This window comes from Rhinolophus ferrumequinum, chromosome 2 (assembly GCF_004115265.2).
Source record: "Rhinolophus ferrumequinum isolate MPI-CBG mRhiFer1 chromosome 2, mRhiFer1_v1.p, whole genome shotgun sequence".
Lineage (NCBI taxonomy): Eukaryota > Metazoa > Chordata > Mammalia > Chiroptera > Rhinolophidae > Rhinolophus > Rhinolophus ferrumequinum.
In genome coordinates this window covers 102,366,674-102,384,797 of record NC_046285.1, presented here as the reverse complement: position 1 = coordinate 102,384,797, position 18,124 = coordinate 102,366,674, and the positions used below count along the sequence as shown (strand labels likewise).

At 47.3% G+C, this 18,124-nt stretch overlaps 1 protein-coding gene across 9 annotated transcripts in view; it reads right to left on the bottom strand.

Moving 5' to 3' along the window:
• Positions 1-9,538: 9,538 nt before the first annotated feature.
• TTC3 (tetratricopeptide repeat domain 3) overlaps positions 9,539-18,124 on the bottom strand; it is a 106,511-nt gene continuing 97,925 nt past the window's right edge. For 8 of the 9 annotated variants that reach the window (XM_033131439.1, XM_033131490.1, XM_033131438.1 and 5 more), the window contains 5 exons: positions 16,772-17,133; positions 15,119-15,245; positions 14,799-14,933; positions 11,764-11,856; positions 9,539-11,070 (listed from right to left, as the gene is read on the bottom strand). In XM_033131439.1, coding sequence (XP_032987330.1) covers positions 10,996-11,070; positions 11,764-11,856; positions 14,799-14,933; positions 15,119-15,245; positions 16,772-17,133 — 792 coding nt within the window. In that variant the 3' untranslated portion in view covers positions 9,539-10,995. The remainder of the gene's footprint in view (positions 11,071-11,763; positions 11,857-14,798; positions 14,934-15,118; positions 15,246-16,771; positions 17,134-18,124) is intronic. The other variant, XM_033131482.1, reaches the window with a different exon arrangement.

Below are 18,124 nucleotides of genomic sequence, written 5' to 3'. Positions count from 1 at the left end.
TGGCAGTTGAAAATCAAGAGGGATATCTCGGCTGTGGAGGTTCCCCCCAGAGAAGTGAGGGACCCCAGTCCCACACCAGGCTCCCTAGCCTAGAGTACTGATGCCAGGAAGAGCAGCCCCCATAACATCTAGCTGTGAAAAACAGTGGGGATTCCAGCCATCCAGGTAGGATGGAAGGCTGCGAGAAACCCAGACATCCTCTTAAATGGCACACAGACTCACTCGCTCGTAGGCACTCACCTTGGGCTCCAGCAGAGCGACGGTGACTCGGGCGGTGACAGGCACATGGGCAGGGATGCAGACTGAGGTGTGTGGCTGCAAGGCAAGGACTGGAGAACAGTCACCATTTTCGCTGTGAGGAGGTCCTCCTTCCCTGCAGCTGGCAGACGGGCGCCATCTTTCCTGTGTTGAGCCCGCCCCAAACAGGCAAATCTGAATCTGATTGGTCTGGTAAGCTACACAGTTCCATCCTGCTGACTCACTAGGATCCCGCCCTACCCAACTCCCCCAACCCAGAAGCACTTTCTCCCAGAGCAGCCAGCTCCACCTGGATTGCATTCTTTCTTGGAAAACTATCAGAGTTCATAGGCCCCAGGTAGGTGGTGACTGGCCTCAATGTGCTCTGAGACTTTTGCTGAGTAGCTCCAGGCTCATCACCTGCACCAAACCAGAATCTAAATTAACCTGGTGACCACAACTCTTCCCACTCTAGTGACTCCCTGAGACCCTTGCCTCACCCAACTTGCATACTCTGTGAGATTTTATCAATTGCTGAACCTTAAAGGAGCCAGCAGGCCTAAGGGTGTCCTGGCTTTTTGCGGAGCTACCCAGGCCTGGTACTGGTGGCAGACATCCTCAGTTCACAGCATGGCTTCTCCCATGCCTCTCTAGATTTAGCACAGTCAATGAACAACTGTGGATCACTTAGTAGCTCCTACCAGGTAGTCCCCAGCCAGTCACAGGTGGTGGGTGACCTGGGCCTGCCCCACAGTCACTCCCAAGAGGCCCCTGTGGGGACAGAGCCAGGAGTGCAGTTTCCAGGCTCTCAGCCTCATGTGGAAAGGTGCTGGCTCAGGTAATAAATGGCCATCAACTGTGATTGGATGGCCATCAGCTGTGGCTAGTTGGCTGTCAGCTGTAACCAGTGAGCCATTGGCCACTAATATAACTGCCATGGCTATGCTAGAAGAAAATGGGGGCTAGCAAGAAGACGGTGGCTGAGCTAGTAAGCGGCGGAGTGTCGATTGTGGATAGTGTGGCTCCTGCTTCCTGTGTCTCTAAGCCAGCCGCCAGCGAGAATATAGTGGTATGACTCCTCTACCTATGGCTCCGTGGGTGTTCCTTTTTGGCCTCACCATATCCTGCGTTCTTATGTGGGGAGCGGGAGCTGAGACCCCGCAGGCCGCCCTGCATGACAAATGGCGCAGCGAGCAGGGTCCCCTGCATGACAGCCCCAGAACCAACATACTTGGAGGTTGGCTTCAGATCACAGCAGAGCACCACCCAATTAGCCCCACAAGTGGCACACACAATGGGTGGTCTCAACAGGCACCAGAGCCCACTGGGGCGAAGCCCACCTGGTAGGGTAAGCCCCATGCACATAGCCTGTAAGTTGTGGATGTGGCCAAACCCCACAGCCAATCAGCCTGAGGGTCAATCCCACTCACTAACATGCCAATAGCAATCAAGGCTCAACCATAACAGGAGGTCACACACAACCCACACAAGGGACACTCCTGGAGCACCCAGAACAGGTGACCAGGGAGACTGTGCCAGGGCCCCACAGGGCAACTACTGCATAAGGCCATCCAGTCAAGACTGGTGTGATAGGATGGTATGGTTGCTGGAATTACCATGGTGATTACTTCTTTAGGTATACAAATGTTGAATAACTATGGTGTATACCTGAAACTGATATAATGTTGTACGTTAGCTACATTTTTAAATAAAAATCTAAAAAAAAGACAGTGACATAAAGATAGACAATTGTGTCAATGGAAAAGAATAGAGTCCAGAAAGAGATCCACACTTACACGATCAATTGAGTTTTCAACAAATGTACCAAGGCAGTTCAATGAGGAAAGAATATTCTTCTCAAAACACCATGTTGAGATAATCATTTAGCTGCATGCAAAAGAAAAATGAACTTCAATCCTCATGAAACACCATATACAAAATTTAACTGGAGATGGATCAAAGACCTACTTGTAAGAGCTAAAACTATAAAACTTCTAGGAGAAAAGCTTACTGCCTTCAGTAGTTTGGCAGATTTCTTGATAGAAAAAAAAAAGCACAAATTATTTAAAAAAAAGATCAATTGGACTTCACTAAAATTTTAAAACTTTTCCTTTTCAAAAGGTTGTTTAATAGTTAAAATTAAAAAGCCACAGACTTGAAAAAATATTTGCAAAACATATCTAAAAAATGACTTGTATCCAGACTATATAAAGTACTATTACAACTCAATCATAAGAAATAACCCAATTTTTAAAACGAGTCAAAGATTTAAACAGACATTTCAGCAGTGAAGGTGTATGAATGGCAAATAAGCACAGGAAAAGACGCTCCACAACATTATTTCTTAAAGAAAGGGAAACTCAAACCCTGGTGAGTGGGCTCCAAGAACAACAGAGTGGGTTCCCACCCACAGGTAAGAAGAGAATGGAGTAGGAAGATATTCAGATTCAGTGAAGAAGTTTGGCAGGGTTTGGGTTTCTCTTCCCAACAACATTTGAATGGCACAAAGGTTGCAGTGCAGTAACCATGCAGAAAACCGCGTAACGATGGAACACCATTTGTGTGGCCTCATAAGGTAATACGGAAGGGACCCTCACTGCAGCTGTGGCATGGGTGCATGCAGCAGGCAAACTGGAGTTTCCAAGGACTTTGTGGCCTGTGTGTCGGTGGAGGTTTTGTGGGAACCTGAGCTGTTCTGGCTGAAGGGGGAGTGGCCAGCAGATGGATGGCTTGAGCAGGTGCAAATCCTGACTCAAGTTACTTTCTAGCTATGTGACCTTGGGGAAGTTATTTCACCTTTCAGATTTGTTACCTCTGCAAAACAAGGGCACAAGTTATCTCTAAGTGTTTATTGAGTGGCTACTCTATGCAAGGCACAATCATTGAATCCTTGTATAAATATGGAAACTGAGGCTCTGAGACATTGAATAACTTATCAAGGCCACACCACTGAAGGGATGCAAGGAGCAGGGACGTACGTGGCAGGATGAAAGGGGAGGTTGGCGTATCTAAGTCCCCTCCAGAACCCCGGAAGGGGACCGGCTTCTGCAGGCCAGGGCTGGTCTGGATCACACTAAGACCGGGTGTGAGGAGGTGAAGTAAGGATGAGGCTGACAACCTGGGGTGGGGGTCGGAGGATAGTGAGGAAAGGGGCTCGGGCCTAGGATACGGGTGCCCACTGGTGTCCCCGCAGCTCTGTAGGGCAGACCCACTGAAGGTAGGTCTGTCAGGCCTAATTAGGTCCAGAATTTCAGGTGACCAGAGAAGAATGGGAAAGGCTGTGCAGGGTGAGAGAGGTCCAATTAGAAGGCTGATAGAACACAGTTGCAATTGCATCAGAAATGCCCCCTGCCTGGCCCTCAGGGCAGTCCCTGTGAGTCTAAGGCCACATGTAGCACTAACATTTAGCAAGGGCTCACCAGCAAGCTGCATGCCCACCAGATGCCAAAGGGCCTCCACATTGGCTGGTCTCAGAACCAAGGCCCCAGCCACCCCGCCTCCGTCCCCCCGCCTGTCCCGGAGTGCCCTATTCTGCCCTGGGAACCTGCAATGCCACACAATTCACCTGCTCAAGGGGAAACACTGGCCTCCTTGCTCTCTTCCCTTGGCAGGTTGTTCTTGCTTGGCTCTGCCTGGAAAGCCAGCCCTCTGCCCTTACCTCCACAGGTCCCTCCTGTGTCCTCAGGGCTGCACCCAAATATGGAGAGGTCCCTGGCCTCTCTGTCTGATGGACACGCCTCCCCTCCCCCACCCACTCCCTCACTCCTTTCCGGGCTCCATTTCTCCCCCCGCCAACCCGTCCCATGGACAACTGACTGTTGTAGATGATGGTGGCCTCCCCTACTGGAGAGCTGAAGACTTGAGGACCGCCTTTCATCTCTTCTGCCCCACGTCATATCTCCAGCACCTGAAACAGTGCCTGCACGTGCCGATGGTCGATAAAGATTTGATGGAAGGCCAAGTGGACAAATGAACAGTGGATGTGCCCTGTTCAGTGGCCCATCAAATGATTGGGACCTGGTGGCCCACTCCCACAGGGCACAGTGGGGATGCACTGAGGCTCCCGGGGAGATGTGAGGGTGGAGGGGGGAGGACGAGGTCCCTGTCCCCCAGGAGAGGTCCCCAGTGGGGACGTGGAGGGGAGGGAGACTAGGCTTAGCAATCGCATCAAGGCCCAGGGTTTGATGGCGGGAGGGGTTGTAGCCATTGCTGTGTCTCAGCTTTCAAAGTCTGGCCTTTGACACTGGAAGCAACAGCAACATGGGCTCCACCGAGGCCCCAGGAAAAGCTGCAGCCCTGCTGGCGGGCGTTGGGGCAGCAGCCACGTCTGGAAGCACAATTTGATCTGTTCAGTGGCTTTCTTTTTTCAGAGGCTGTTGGCTCACCTCGCTGGAATGGGGTGGCACTTCAGGACACGAAGCTTGGAGCTGGTGGCAGATTTCTTGGAACTGGTAGCAGGGAGATCTAAATTAAGACCTTTCTATCACACCAAATAAATAGAAGCTGAAATAGAGGGCTGAAGGAAGTAGGCAAAATGCCTTTATACATAACTTTTGAAAAATGGAGGGGAAAAAAGTGAGAAAACAGAATGGTATTTATTCATTCAAGCCCCAAGGTATTTGCTGAAAACAATGATACCTCTGTTTGACACAAAAGCACATGCTAGAAAGAGCAAGCCTTTCTCTCCGAAGCGTCTTGCCACAGAAGCTGGGGTCATAAATACCAACGGTCCCATGTGAAGGCACTCGTGGCAAGGTGGTGGGCGGGCCCAATATCAAGCCCCGTCCCCCTCCAGGGAGGTAAGGTGAGTCGCCCTTTTCTTGGCGACGTCCTTGTGCTTCTCGTTTGGCATCCCTGACGCACACCTGCTTTGGATTCACCTGCACACTCCTGAGGCCGCAAGGGATCCTTCCTTGGTTTTCAGCAGAGGATCTGCACCAGGGCCAGGCGTGATGGGGGAACAGGTTTGCTGCCGGGAGGGGCCGAGAAGAACAACTGCAGCAGACGCAAGGGCAAACGGGGGCCTGTCTCTGGGCCAGCCCATCCCGGGCACTGCGGGGAGCAGTGTCTTCTTGCCAGGATGGCAGCGAAAGGGGAGCCGACCCAGGATGGGACCCCAGCCCAGTGGGGCACAAGGCGCCCATCACAGCGAGAGTGAGGACCCTCGCCAAATAGGAGCAGTGGAAGGAGCTCACTGAGCAGAAATCACGTCAGAGGGTTTATGTGGTCAAGTCCCCTAATCACCGTGTCACATGTAAAATGAAAAAGGCATAAAGGGCACCCTCAGTGCCTCAGACCAGCTGTTGTTCCTACAGATGTAACTCCTGCCTTCAGATCTCCAGGGGTGGAGAGCAGTATTGGGGAGGGGAAAGCCTCGGTATTAGCATTTGCTAATTTCTGTGGTGTAAATACTCGGCAAGAGATGCACAGAATCCCATCATATAGTATTTCCACTGTCCGGTTACTACATACATCAACCCTCCCACCCCAACCATGGACAATAAACTGTAAGCAGGAAGTAATTGCCATTGCTTTTTATATGTTTACATAATTCAACTTTTTGTGTGAACAGCCAGCTAGCAAAATTTCTGAAAGTTTAGTAATTGGCTATTGTTACGGTGGCCAGTGGGAGCCGACTCCAGCAGCCCAAACCTCACTTGGCGCCAAGAACAATGGCAAAACCAGTCCTGGCAAAGGAGACCGGCCCATTTGCAAGTGCCGGGCAACTCCAACGACCTGCACCACCTTGCTAGCAAGGTGTGGTCTTGGCTTTTTTCTGTGGATCCGGCAGCAATAACAAGTTGGCACCAAGCTCCGGTTCTTCAGTCCCCTACAGAGCAGCTTCCTGGAGAACCACTGCCTGAGAGGTCACTGCTTGGGAGCTGGCAAGCCGGGAAGCACCTGCTGTGCGGTGGGGTGTCGGGGGAATGTGTACAGGTTGAGAACTATGTACAGGCGGGGGAGGCTCTCCAGCTGTGCTGGAAACCAGTCATTGAATACTCGTATGCCTCCTGGACCCACGCTTCCCTTTTGTTTCGCTTTTGTTGTTCACTTTTATCAAAAACCGTAACTACAAAAAAGTGCCCCCATTTTAAATGGATAGCTCCATGAAATCCATGCTACAGTGAGGTAAGCATCACTCAGCTGGAGTTTCCAGAGCCCCCGGTGGGCAACCTCCAACCCCTTCCCTGCACTGTCTGCATCATCACCTCAGAGGTAACCTTGGCTCTGACCTCTCCCACCAGTTTCCTTTTCTGGAAATTCACATAAATGGATTTCCATTGTCTGGCTGCTTTTGCTGTCACATTTGTGAGTCGGCAGTGTTGGGTGTAGTAGTTCCGCCATTTCACTACTGACAAGCATTCCACTGTACGGACAGGCCACCATTTGTCCATTCCACTATTGATGGCCATTTGGATTGTTTCTAGCTTGAGGCTATTATCAATGAAGACAATATGAAAATACTGACAGTACTGCGTGCATTTCTGTTAAGTATATTTGAGGGAGTGGGGTTGTCACGGGGAACCACTGTATTAGCTTGAGCAGATCCCGTTCTTGTGGTTGTACCCATTCACACCCCCACCAGCAGTGATGAATGGTGCAGCCGCTCCACATTCTAACACTTGGTACTGTCAGTCTTGTTTTTTTACCATCCTTGTGGATATCTAGCAGAATCTCACTGTGGTTTATTATTTTTTTTTAACTTTTACTTATTTTAAGTGTGTTTTTCCAGGACCCATCAGCTCCAAATAGTTGTTTCAATCTAGCTGTGGAGGGCGCAGCTCACTGGCCCACGAGGGGATCGAACCGGCAACCTTGTTAAGAGCACCGCGCTCTAACCACCTGAGCTAACTGGCCGCCCCCTCACTGTGGTTTTAATTTCCATTTCCCTGATGATGCATACTGAACAAATCTGGCTATCAAAATGCCTATTAACACCTAGATATTTGTGAGCTCATATTCAAATCTTTTGCTCATTTCTAAATACATTGTCTTTTTCTTATAGATATAAAAGTTTACATATTCTGAAGTCCTTTGCTAGATTTCTTCCACTTCATGGCTTGACACTGCACTCTCTCAATAGAAACTTATCTGACAGAGGTGTAATTATGCTATTCAATTTATCGTATTTTTGTCCTTATGGTTAGTGCTTTTTGTATCCTAATAAATCTTTGCCTATTCCAAGGCCAGGAAGATTGTCTACATTTTCTGTAGAAGCTTATTATTTTGCACAGAACCATGATCCATTTGGAGTTCATGTTTATGTATGATGTCAAGGTTCATTTTTTCCATTCAGATATCCAAAACTGTAATTCTTAATGTAGTTAAAAATTTTCCTGATGGCTGTAACATTAGGATTTTGTAGTTTACTACTGCAATTTAATTTCTGCATTTTTGCTGAGTACTAGAGTATTTTTTATGTTTCCTTTTCTGTCAGTCTTTTCTTAGCTCTCCCTCCTCCCCCCTTTTGTCACTCTTAAAGTGGAAATAGGAAGAGAGACTATAATCTGGAAGCAATGATGGAGTGAATGAGGAAAGTTCTCACCCCACACTGGGGAGTTGGGATTATGCACCCTTCCCACTAGAATTAGCCTTGCCTGGGCCCCTCCAGTACAAATCGTCCAAGCGAGTCAAGCACAGAGCTGTGGTCCTAAACCCAAAATGAAAAGGCTGCCTCAAAATTGTTTCTCCAGGTCATCTTTGAAAGCCACAGATGAAACTGTCCTTTGCTGTAGAAACACAATGTCCCTACAGTCAACTCGGAGACTTCAGAACAAACTGTTATTTTACAAAATGACTGAGGTGACTTGATTTCTTCTTGCTCTTCTCCACTTTGTCACATTTTAGTCTAGGCTACACTGAAAAAATCTACTTCCTAATGTAGTAAAGCCTTTCTTACACAGTGCCACCAAACCCTCTCCAGGTGTAATTTCTGGGCCCTAATCTTGGTAACAATTACTAGTGCCCCTTTACTGGGGGTTTATGTGCTAGATACTAGGCTGAACACTTCACTGGAATTCTGTTATTAATCGATGTGCCTCCCTTGCTTCTTTAAAGCCCTCCTTGCCACCTGAAATTACATTGTATATTTATTGTCTGTTCAATTGGAAAACAAGTTTCATGGGATTGTCTCTCCTTCACTGCTGTATCCTAGCCCAGTGCACATACTAGGTACTCTATACATATTGATTTTCATTGTTGCCAGGCCTGGCCCAGAATTCTCAGCAAAGCACTTAAGGTACATGGCTACTGGACAGAGGACATCTCCCTTTAGATCGAGTCGGAGTGAAGAGGAGAAAATAAAAAAGAAATCAGACATGACTGATGAAACAACTCTTTTCATAATTATTCTTTTAATACAGTTTGATTAAATTTTATTAAGGCTTAAAACACCTACATGTATTTCCCATTTCTTTCATGAAGGGTCATACCAGGGTCGTGCTTGGGGTCCTGCTTCCAACAAACCATCTCATACTCTTTCCTGTTGTTCTTTTATCAGCCCCTTCAGCAAGTGCCTCATGTTGATCAAAGAAATTCCCATCTTTGTTACTGTCTCTTCCACCTGTTTCTTGTAATCCATTTCTCCAGAGAGGGTGGTCTGATTGAAGAACTACCTAAAACAGTTTCTGTTTTGTGGTGCGAATCACTCTGCCCACCTGCCTCCACTATATAGTCTTTGAAATTACCCTAAAAATGTAGCAACATTTTGCACAGCTGGTGCATCCTTTAAATGTTCCACTGCATTAGCCACCATTCAGCAAGGATAAGAATCGAAACTCTTCGGAACCGTCATTGCTTTAAAGTTTTACATTATTCTGGATTAAATGGTATCAGATTTAAAAATACAGTAATACTGGTTTTCTTTCATCATTTTTCAGTGCTCAGAGACAGGTCTGAAAGGGAAATCCCACTGCTCAGCCTTAGTCCATGAATCCACAAGTGCCTCAAAAAAGCCGGTACGGAGAAATGCAATCCAATTTCAACATTCTTCTATGTAATCACATGAAAAATCTCTTACTATAACCTAAAACAGTAAACGATTATCTCTGTAAACTTTCCATTCCCAAATTTTAATAGCCAACCTTGTAAACTCGAGTTCAGTGGCCTTTATTTAGGCACAAAAGGAGTGTTTTGATGCAGGCTCTAAAATGTCCTAAGTCCTTGGTTACACTCCTCAGATGTGCTCTTCTCAAACTAATTCACTTAAAAAAAAGTCAGCATAACACAGGTGTCTTGAACTCTCCAGCAGAAGTCTTTTTAGACATTATTTAATAAAGAATGGACAAGTACGACAGTAAACTGATGTTAGTTTAGAATGCGCTTTATTTTGAAACTCACAAGACATATTCACAAGTATTTGAAGTTATATGCAAAACATGTTCTCTTTTTCCAGCTGGTCTGCTTTTCCTTTGTACCTGCTGCTACAAACTGGTCCCTACGTATCTTAATTTCTACAATTCTCAGTTATTAATGAACATGCAGATGGTGTTTCAGGGACCTGCATGGAGAATCTGCTTCACAACGTGGAGTAAGCTTCAAGCTTCTAGGGACTAAGTCACTGAGACATCGAAACTCACGAGGAACCAAGGCAGAGGAAGGCAAAAAAAATCAGCTCATGAACTCGAGCTTCTAAGGGAACAAGGAACGCACTAAAAAACATTTTTTGATCCTTAGTGTTTGAGAGAAATGGAATGTGTTCAGAATTTGTGTTTCTATATTTACCACTGTCTATAGTCACTAAAGATACCTAAATTTTTAACAGTTTCTAATGTAGCTAGTTTTGTTCTTAAGGCCACAGGACAAGAGAGCATGCATTATTCACAGAAATGTCAAACACGGAACGATTGTAACAGGGACGCCTCGGCCTGTCTGATGACACCTGTCTCTCCTTGGTGGTGGGAAAAGGGGAATAATGGTGACCACTCCCCACAGTGCCTGCTGTGAGCTAATAGAGACACCCACACACTTATTGTCCAACTCGTGAAGCAAGACAAATGCCAGGAAGGAAAACAGGAAGGGAGTGAAAGAGTAAGTTCCGAATGTGGGGTTGGGATGATGAAGATGGGTCTCGATTTTAGGGGTAAAAAAGTGTTGGCTGATAAAACAAAGTGGTCTGTAATCGAATTTCAAAAATCATGTAGCTTTAGAAGATGAAAAATGAGCACTTTACAAATCTACTTTGGGGAAATAAAATAATGAAATGAAAAATCAAAATCACATGGTGTTTCATGAAGAGATGTGACTCTTTTGGTCTAAATCAGCCAATATTTTAACATTAAATACAAATTATTAAAATGTGGTTTGCTTAAGCCCATTTTTAAAATGCAGAATCTTTTGAGGAAAAATGTCGGTATATTTTTAGGAACACTGACTCACTCTTACAAAAAATTTAACCTGGGCACTTGAGTAGGTTAAGAATTCAAGTACTGCTTGGAGACGCTCAGAGTACTTTCCAAAAGAAGCCTGCCCCCCAGAGAGCGCCTCTGTCGCAGCCCCGACAATACAGAACATGGTTACACCTAATTCTGTTCGCCACCTTTTGGCCATTACTGGAGTGTTTCATCAGAGTGGGGAAATGACTTACTAATACAGATTTCCATTTATTAGCGTTGTGACACAGTGTGAAGAATCTTTAAATGTCTGCCTTTTGTACCTAAAGGTTGTATATTGTTATCCTTCCAACTCAACAAACCAGTGCGTTACCCTTCAGCGGACTGACTGCCCAGAAGAGCAGGCTGGCCTCAAGGAAGGTGCGGGCTACTCTTCTGACAGGAGATCACGGTCGAGGCAGGCCGGGCAAGTGCTCTGCCCTTTCAGACACTGCTTAAAGCACTGAAAAAGAGAAAACAGATTAGTCGGCGCCTTCAGGAGCCCTGGGGTCTTAGCTCTCCTGCTCAGGCCAGGAGGATTCCCCAGGTAACAAAAAATCCCGCCTCAGAATCTAACCCATGAACAACGAGCCTCCAACCTGACCTTGGGGGGATGGCCTCTTGCCTCCCCCTTCCCCCCACACTCCAGTTCCAGTCTTGGCACTTCCACTGACCTTACTTCTAGAGGCTGGTATTTCCTTGACCCTTGGACTCACTCACCTAGTTCTTCAGCGCCCCCTCTGCCTGGTCTTTGTCCTCACACACTCACCAGCCTGCTGCCGTCACAGAGCTGGGGTGTGTGTGTCAAGTCTGAGAGCCCAGGCACGGTGCCCTATAACTGACGGAGGCAGGCCATGCAAGAGACCGCAAGCTGTCTGGACTCCTTGCAGTGAGCAGACTGTCCTTATCCCTCTTCTCAGGAAATGCATAAACTGACGTGGCAGAGACCTGAGCTATCCTGACCCAGCATCAGGGGTGTGGGACAAATGCTCACAGCACCCAAAGCACCGCAAGTCACCCACAAATCCCGGAAGTGCCGGAAGTGTACCCGCTGGAATCTCCCAGGCTTAAGTACACTGGACCTAGTTAGGTTTAGTTTTCAAAATACTTCATAGTCAAAATGCATGCTGTGAGGATGGCCAAAGAGAAGTCTTACCCCTTTGTGAAACTTGTGCCCACAATGCAGCACACGTACATTTTTGGATTTGAATACCTCATGGCATATTTCACAGGAATTTGTACCCAGGGCCTATGGAAACAAATGGATCCGGATAATAAATCACTAAATTCCTTTTTACTACATCATCTCTCCATATGGCCTTCAAACACTTTGCCACTATTCCCCATTATAGCCAAGCAAACCGATGGAGTAACTTATTTTTTAATAGTATTTCCTAGGGAAAAACATAAATATACTAAAAGAAAAGTACACTTTTAAAATTCCAGTTTTCACAGAGAAAGAAGTGTTGCATATAGTTAACAGATTCCCTGGTAAAATACTGCAAGTGTCTACTTAGCCCAGCCCATACTTAAAACATCGCACTAGCGAGTATTACAAATGAATCTCATCTAATTATCTAACAGCTGGGGACAGTCACATCAGTTACGATACACCCGCCTGATGGACAACTGTGTGGCCAATTACGATCTGCACGGAAACCCATCACCCCCAACACAGAAAGTGGTCATACGTAACAGCCCTGTGAACAAACGCAGGTTACAGAACAGTGTGTACCATGTGATCACAGAATTCAAGTTCTAAACAATTAAAGACAATGTGTATGCAGAGGTGCCTGGATGAGAGTCTGGAAAGGCAGACAATGTTAACAGTGCTTACTTTTAGTTAAGAGAGATTCAATTTTTGCTCGGCTACTGTGTAAACATTCCCTGAATGTGAATTATTTGTGCAAATCAAAACCCAACAAGCTGCTGCTCATGTAGCAAACTCCCTAGTTGGGGGTTGTGCAGCCGGGGCGCTGGGACACAGAGGAATGGAAGGGTGCTGGCTCTAGCAGCTCCCAGGCTGGTGAGCACAGTGTTTTCTACGTGCCAGCAGAGCAGAATGCCACCCTAGGGTGCCCGGCACAAGTGCTCCCTGCAGACCACACATGGCATCATGCGTTTAGACTCTTGGACCTTCTTAACTCTGAGCACCCCGAGGCAGGAAGTGAGCCTTGTTTCCCTGTGTCCTTAGCAACCGGCAAGGAACGTGGCCAGACCTGAGCCCCTCGCCGTCCAGGGAGAGAATGAACAGCCCTGGCAGCGGGCTTAGGGTCAGAGGGTGGGGCTGCGGTAGCGCCTGAAGGTCTGAAGACCCCGAGCTGCTGAATGGGGCTCCCCATCCTTCCCAGCGATGGGATGGACACACGGCGAATGAGGTGGTCTCCCTCCCTCTGTGGCCCAAGGGGAGGGTCAGGGAGGCATCGGCCAGGGGAAGGGCATGTCAGGGCCTCTGCAAAGCTTAGGCAGGCTTGGCTTTAACAACCCACAGGTCAACTTGACTATTGCCTAGGGTGGAAACGCACACAATAGATTTCCAAGGAAAAAGAAAAAAAAAGGACACAAAAAGGTATCTATAGTTTAGCTAAATTCACACATACACAGAAAGGAGTTTAGGAAAATCTGTACCATGTAATAGTACTGGTTACTTTACAGGATGGGTTTTGAGGTTCACCAAATGCTCTTTTTTTTTTGATTTGCTATTGTGAATAATGTATTACTTTTATAGTTGAAAGATATAAAGCAACCTACTTTTAATTTAAAAAAAAAACTATCTGTGATTACGAAACTAAGTTCCAGCTTGAACACCAATGCCCCTTGTAAGTCAGCTCGTACACCTGTGTTACTCTCACCGTCAACTGTGGTAGAAAGGGCTCTCTCCTCCCCAGGTGATCACAGCCTGTTCTGGGCGGGGTGGCCAGTAAGCCCAAGCGCGTGCATACTCACGCACACACGCACGGCCGTGAGAATGCTGAGAAGTCTGCCTGCCTGCAGGACCACAGAGCGCGTGACCAGTCAGGGACACCCGGGAGAAGGAGGGTCAGGCCTCCCTGGGGTGAGCGTGGGGAGGAGCCCTTTGGACCGGGGTGTATGTGGTGTAGAAATTCTCCCAGGGGGACTGGAAAGTGAAAAGTACTGAAGAAATAAACATCTAAGTCCACAGAAAGACTCAGCACTGAGCTCGTGTCAGCAAGCAAAGCTCATCCTGTCAGGGCCTCATGCCGAAACAACCACTTGGATGTGGCATCGCGGACGTCACTGCTGAGGCTGCCACAGGGCCGGAACTCTCCAAGGCCAGTTTCACTCGGACAGCACAGATGTACGGAGGGGAGCACATCCTCTACGTCAGAATTCAATCTGGAGCCCCGGGCCCTGGGCCACACAGGTTGACAGCCACACGCCCGGTCCCTGAGGCACGATCCCCAGCAGTAAGGGCTGGGGAATTCCATGGGGCACGTTCAGAGCACATGAACGAATGCTGAAAAACTACATGAATCATCTGTGCCTCGGTTTCCTCATTTGGAAAATAAAGACAACTCCAATGACCTATCAGTTGAGATCCTAGGTAAGACAGTATTTTATAAGAAGTTCTATGTAAATGTGACATTCTTATTGTCCATGTGGGGAAAAAAACCACGTACACCACTGTATCAAATCAGGGGCAGCTAGCCCAGTCCAGTCCCCTGCAGGCACTTATAGGGAGAGGAAAGGAAGTAAGCAGCCTCTGCTGAGCGCTTGGCCTTGGGAATCCTGCTGCAGCTTTGTCCAAAAAACCCGAAAAGCAAACATGACCTGAGCTCAGTGCTATCAAGTGAGGGAACCGCGGCTGTGTGACTCCAAAGGCCATGGTCACACAGAGGAAAACGGTCCCCAAATCGCTTCTGCCAACGATTCAAAACATCATCCTCGACATAAATAATGTACTGACCGGCTGCAGGCCCAGCCGTTGTCACACACGGACTTCTCTCTGTGGCTCCCTAAGGCACCCGCAAAGCAGAGACAACCTCGCCGTTCACTGACTGTTCTAACGGAAGGCTGAGAACATCTATGTTTCGTTTCTAATGTTAAGATCATATAAATTAGGTCTAGAAACGAGAAGAATGAGACTAAATCATGGATTAACAATTTTCCTTCCTTTCCGTTCTGCAGAAAGGAAAAACCCTGAGTGTAAGTCATACACACGACACTCACAGGGACGTCTTCTGTCTCCTGCCCCTGGGTTTTGGGCGACGGTCCCACAGTCACGGAGCGCGGGCTCTGGGGGGCCCTGGTCACAGAAGCAGCAGAGCTGGCCTCAGACAGCCTCCTGTCCTGTCCTGGACTTGGCTGTGGACATAATGCAGGGTGGGGAGGCAAGTTCAGGTAGGCCAAAGCTCAGCCATCCTCTGCCGTCAGTAAACTGCTCTCCACGCTTCAGCTGGAAGCTTTTTGTGTGTTTTTACAATTCTCGTGTTTTATAAATAGAGATGGGTAAAGTGAAATGTTTCATGGTTTCTGGACGAAATACTGACCTTCTGTTTTTTCTGTTCATCTAGAATGTGTTCCGTCACTCTCTGGACAATTTCATCAATGCTCAGTCCAGACAGCGAGTTCTTGTTTTTGTTTCGCACTTTTTTGATAAAACCAGCAAGCTCGGTGCTGAAAGGGAAAGTGGGGATAAGCGACAGCAGAAAGTCAGTTTTCTATTACTGAGAAGTATTATGTGCCAACAGTAACCCAACAGCTAAAAGAAACAAATACACACAAACAAAATTTGTGAACAATAGTAAATGTACATAAAAGTAGCAGAATCACTCTTTTCCAAAGAGTTATGAAAACTCCAATATTATTTCTAAATACTTATTCGAACAGAGTCTCTAAGTAGCAGCATATCTGCTAGACTCACTTGGGGCGGCCGTCCCTAACTTAGGGACCCAACTTCATACAGCCATTTATGCAGCATCACTAACCGACCGACCAGACACCACTGGTTCTGACCTGAAATAGTAAAATCTCTGTCTAAGAGGAATCTAGTTCTGCTGACTTCCTCCCCTAAAAATCTAACCAAGAGCAAGGGTTTCATAGCCTGAATGTTTCAAGAGCACCAGTGGTCGGGAATTATACCATTAATCGACAGGAAGTTGATCTTGTACCACTAATACCCCAAATGTCGTAACTTTCAGCAAATTAAGATGCATTTCTCTTTGGTTATTTAACCTCTGCCCAAATTAATCAGGATTGCAAACCATTTTATTTGTCAGGTACTTTTAGTAACTACAACTTAAATAGTTTTACAACTGGCACGGTCACTGCTATTGTGAGAACCTGTAACGTTTCTCAAACTGCGGCGGGGCTAAAGATGCCCACGAGCGGACACAGCACGCTCACTTTCCAACGGGCGGGGCTGTGCTCATCGCTGGAAAACGCTAATTCTGGCCAGTGATAACTTACTGACAACTTCATTTCAAAAGTGTAATTTCAGAGCCTGTAACTAATACCGTATGAAAGACAGGAATAACATGGAAGGTACAAAGGGTCATTCGAGGTGTGGATTCCTGTCTTCCGAACTGTATTCCAGAGACATTTCCTCTACCTCTCCCGAGACAAGGACCACCTCTTGCCCTGGCACAAACCTGGACAGCGAGGCCAGAGGTGGAGACACAAACCCTCCAGAGAACTCTGGCTGACTTAGTGAGAAGCAGCCCCCACCCCGCCCATCCCCCTGTGACACTGACTCACTATCGCACCGCAGCCGGGCTTTTCTACCCACCTCTAAGTAGCAGAGGTACTGGCCAACAAGGTGTGAGTTGCTGCCGCCTTCTTTTATATTCGTTGTTTTTCCAAAATGATAAAAAACTATTGTTTTGCAGTTCATTTGGTGATTCTGTAACTAGTGTTGGAGCATGTTACTCATCTCATCAAAATCTCAGCAAGGTAGCCATGGGTTCTGATGAGTGTTCTAAGTTTTCAGTCTAGATATACACATTACAAAATGTATTTGAGAAAGCTCACCTCTCTGCTTGCAAAAAGCAAATGTAGCACGTGTCTTTCTAAATGAAACAATTATGCAATCCTTTCCACTTCAGCCTCTAATAGACCATAAAATGGGCCATTTTTTGAACTGATCAAAAAATCTCAGTTCAACAGAACTATGTAACAGAGTCACAGACGTTTCATGGTCCTACCTGTTGTAACAGGGGAATACCACTGACAGGTGCTCGATAAGACTATTGAACGGCTTTTTTGGCGACTGGCTGGAACGGGGTGTGCGTCCTGGAGGCACACGCAGGCTCTGGTCAGCCACGAGGCTGTGTTTTGACTGCGCAGCCTGGCCAGCGCCCTGACACTCTGGCAGCTGGGCGACTTCCAGCTGACTGCAGGCCGACGCTGGCAGCGATGCAGAGGGGACCTCCACTGGGCGGTCGCTGACAGAGACCAGACTTGAATCCTTAGGGACTGTAGTTTGGTCTCCAGTCCCGTGACTTGCAGAAGCTGAGGGACTCTGATCATCACGGTCTGAAGACTCTGGAAGTGACTTAGGACGCATCTGTGAGGAACACAGCACAGCAGCACTTAGAGAAATGTCCATCGCAAAGACTGGTCATTCAGCATGACTACCGTAAGACCGGCTGGCTCAAGGCACAGGAAACTTGAATATGATAAATTTTTTTGTTAAAAAGAAATTACTGATCATAACATAACTTGTTACCTGTTAGAACACGGGTTGGACTCTTGACTCCTAAATAACTCTCTTTATAATTCATTATGTTCTCTGTAAAATTCTAAAAGCAGCCTGAGGAGAACATTTCACCCACCCACTTGCCCTTCAACTACCATGTTACCCCGAAAATAAGACCTAACCGGAAAATAAGCCCTAGTATGATTTTTCAGGATGACATCCCTGAACATAAGCCCTAATGTGTCTTTTGGAGCACAACTTAATATAAGACCCAGTCTTATTTTCAGGGCAACATGGTAACTCTCATCTAATCACACCTCCCTTCACAGCTACACTCTGTGGCCGGTGAAGCAAATAGCTGTTGCAACACTCCCCAAAACTGCCCCTGCCACGGCCACCAACAGTCTCCATCCCACTGAGCCCCAGGGACACCCAGACGTTGCCTGTCACCTTCTTGTTCTCCCAGTGAGGTCCTCCTGGCTCCGTGCTGCTGGGTCCCTCCCACCTGCCTGCCTGGGGCGGTCCTGGGGGAGTGTGGAAGTTCCTGCTGCTGCTGCCTGAGGCCCAGATGGCTGCCTCAAGCTGCACCCTCCCCCCCAGCCCACTCCCAGTGACCATGTGCCCGCTGCCGATATTGACCCCTTTTTAAAAGATTCTAGTCTAGAGTATTTTCCTGAGATCCAACTCTGTAAATCCAAACTTCCTAATGGGTGAATCCAGTTGGGTGACTCCTAGACACGCAAACTCAGTGTCTTCACAACCAGCCCCGCGCAGTTGCCTCACTCACCTCCTCCTCTAGCGCCCACGTCACTGACAGAAATCCAGATTTGTCCTCGAGACCCCAACGTCATGAGAAGCA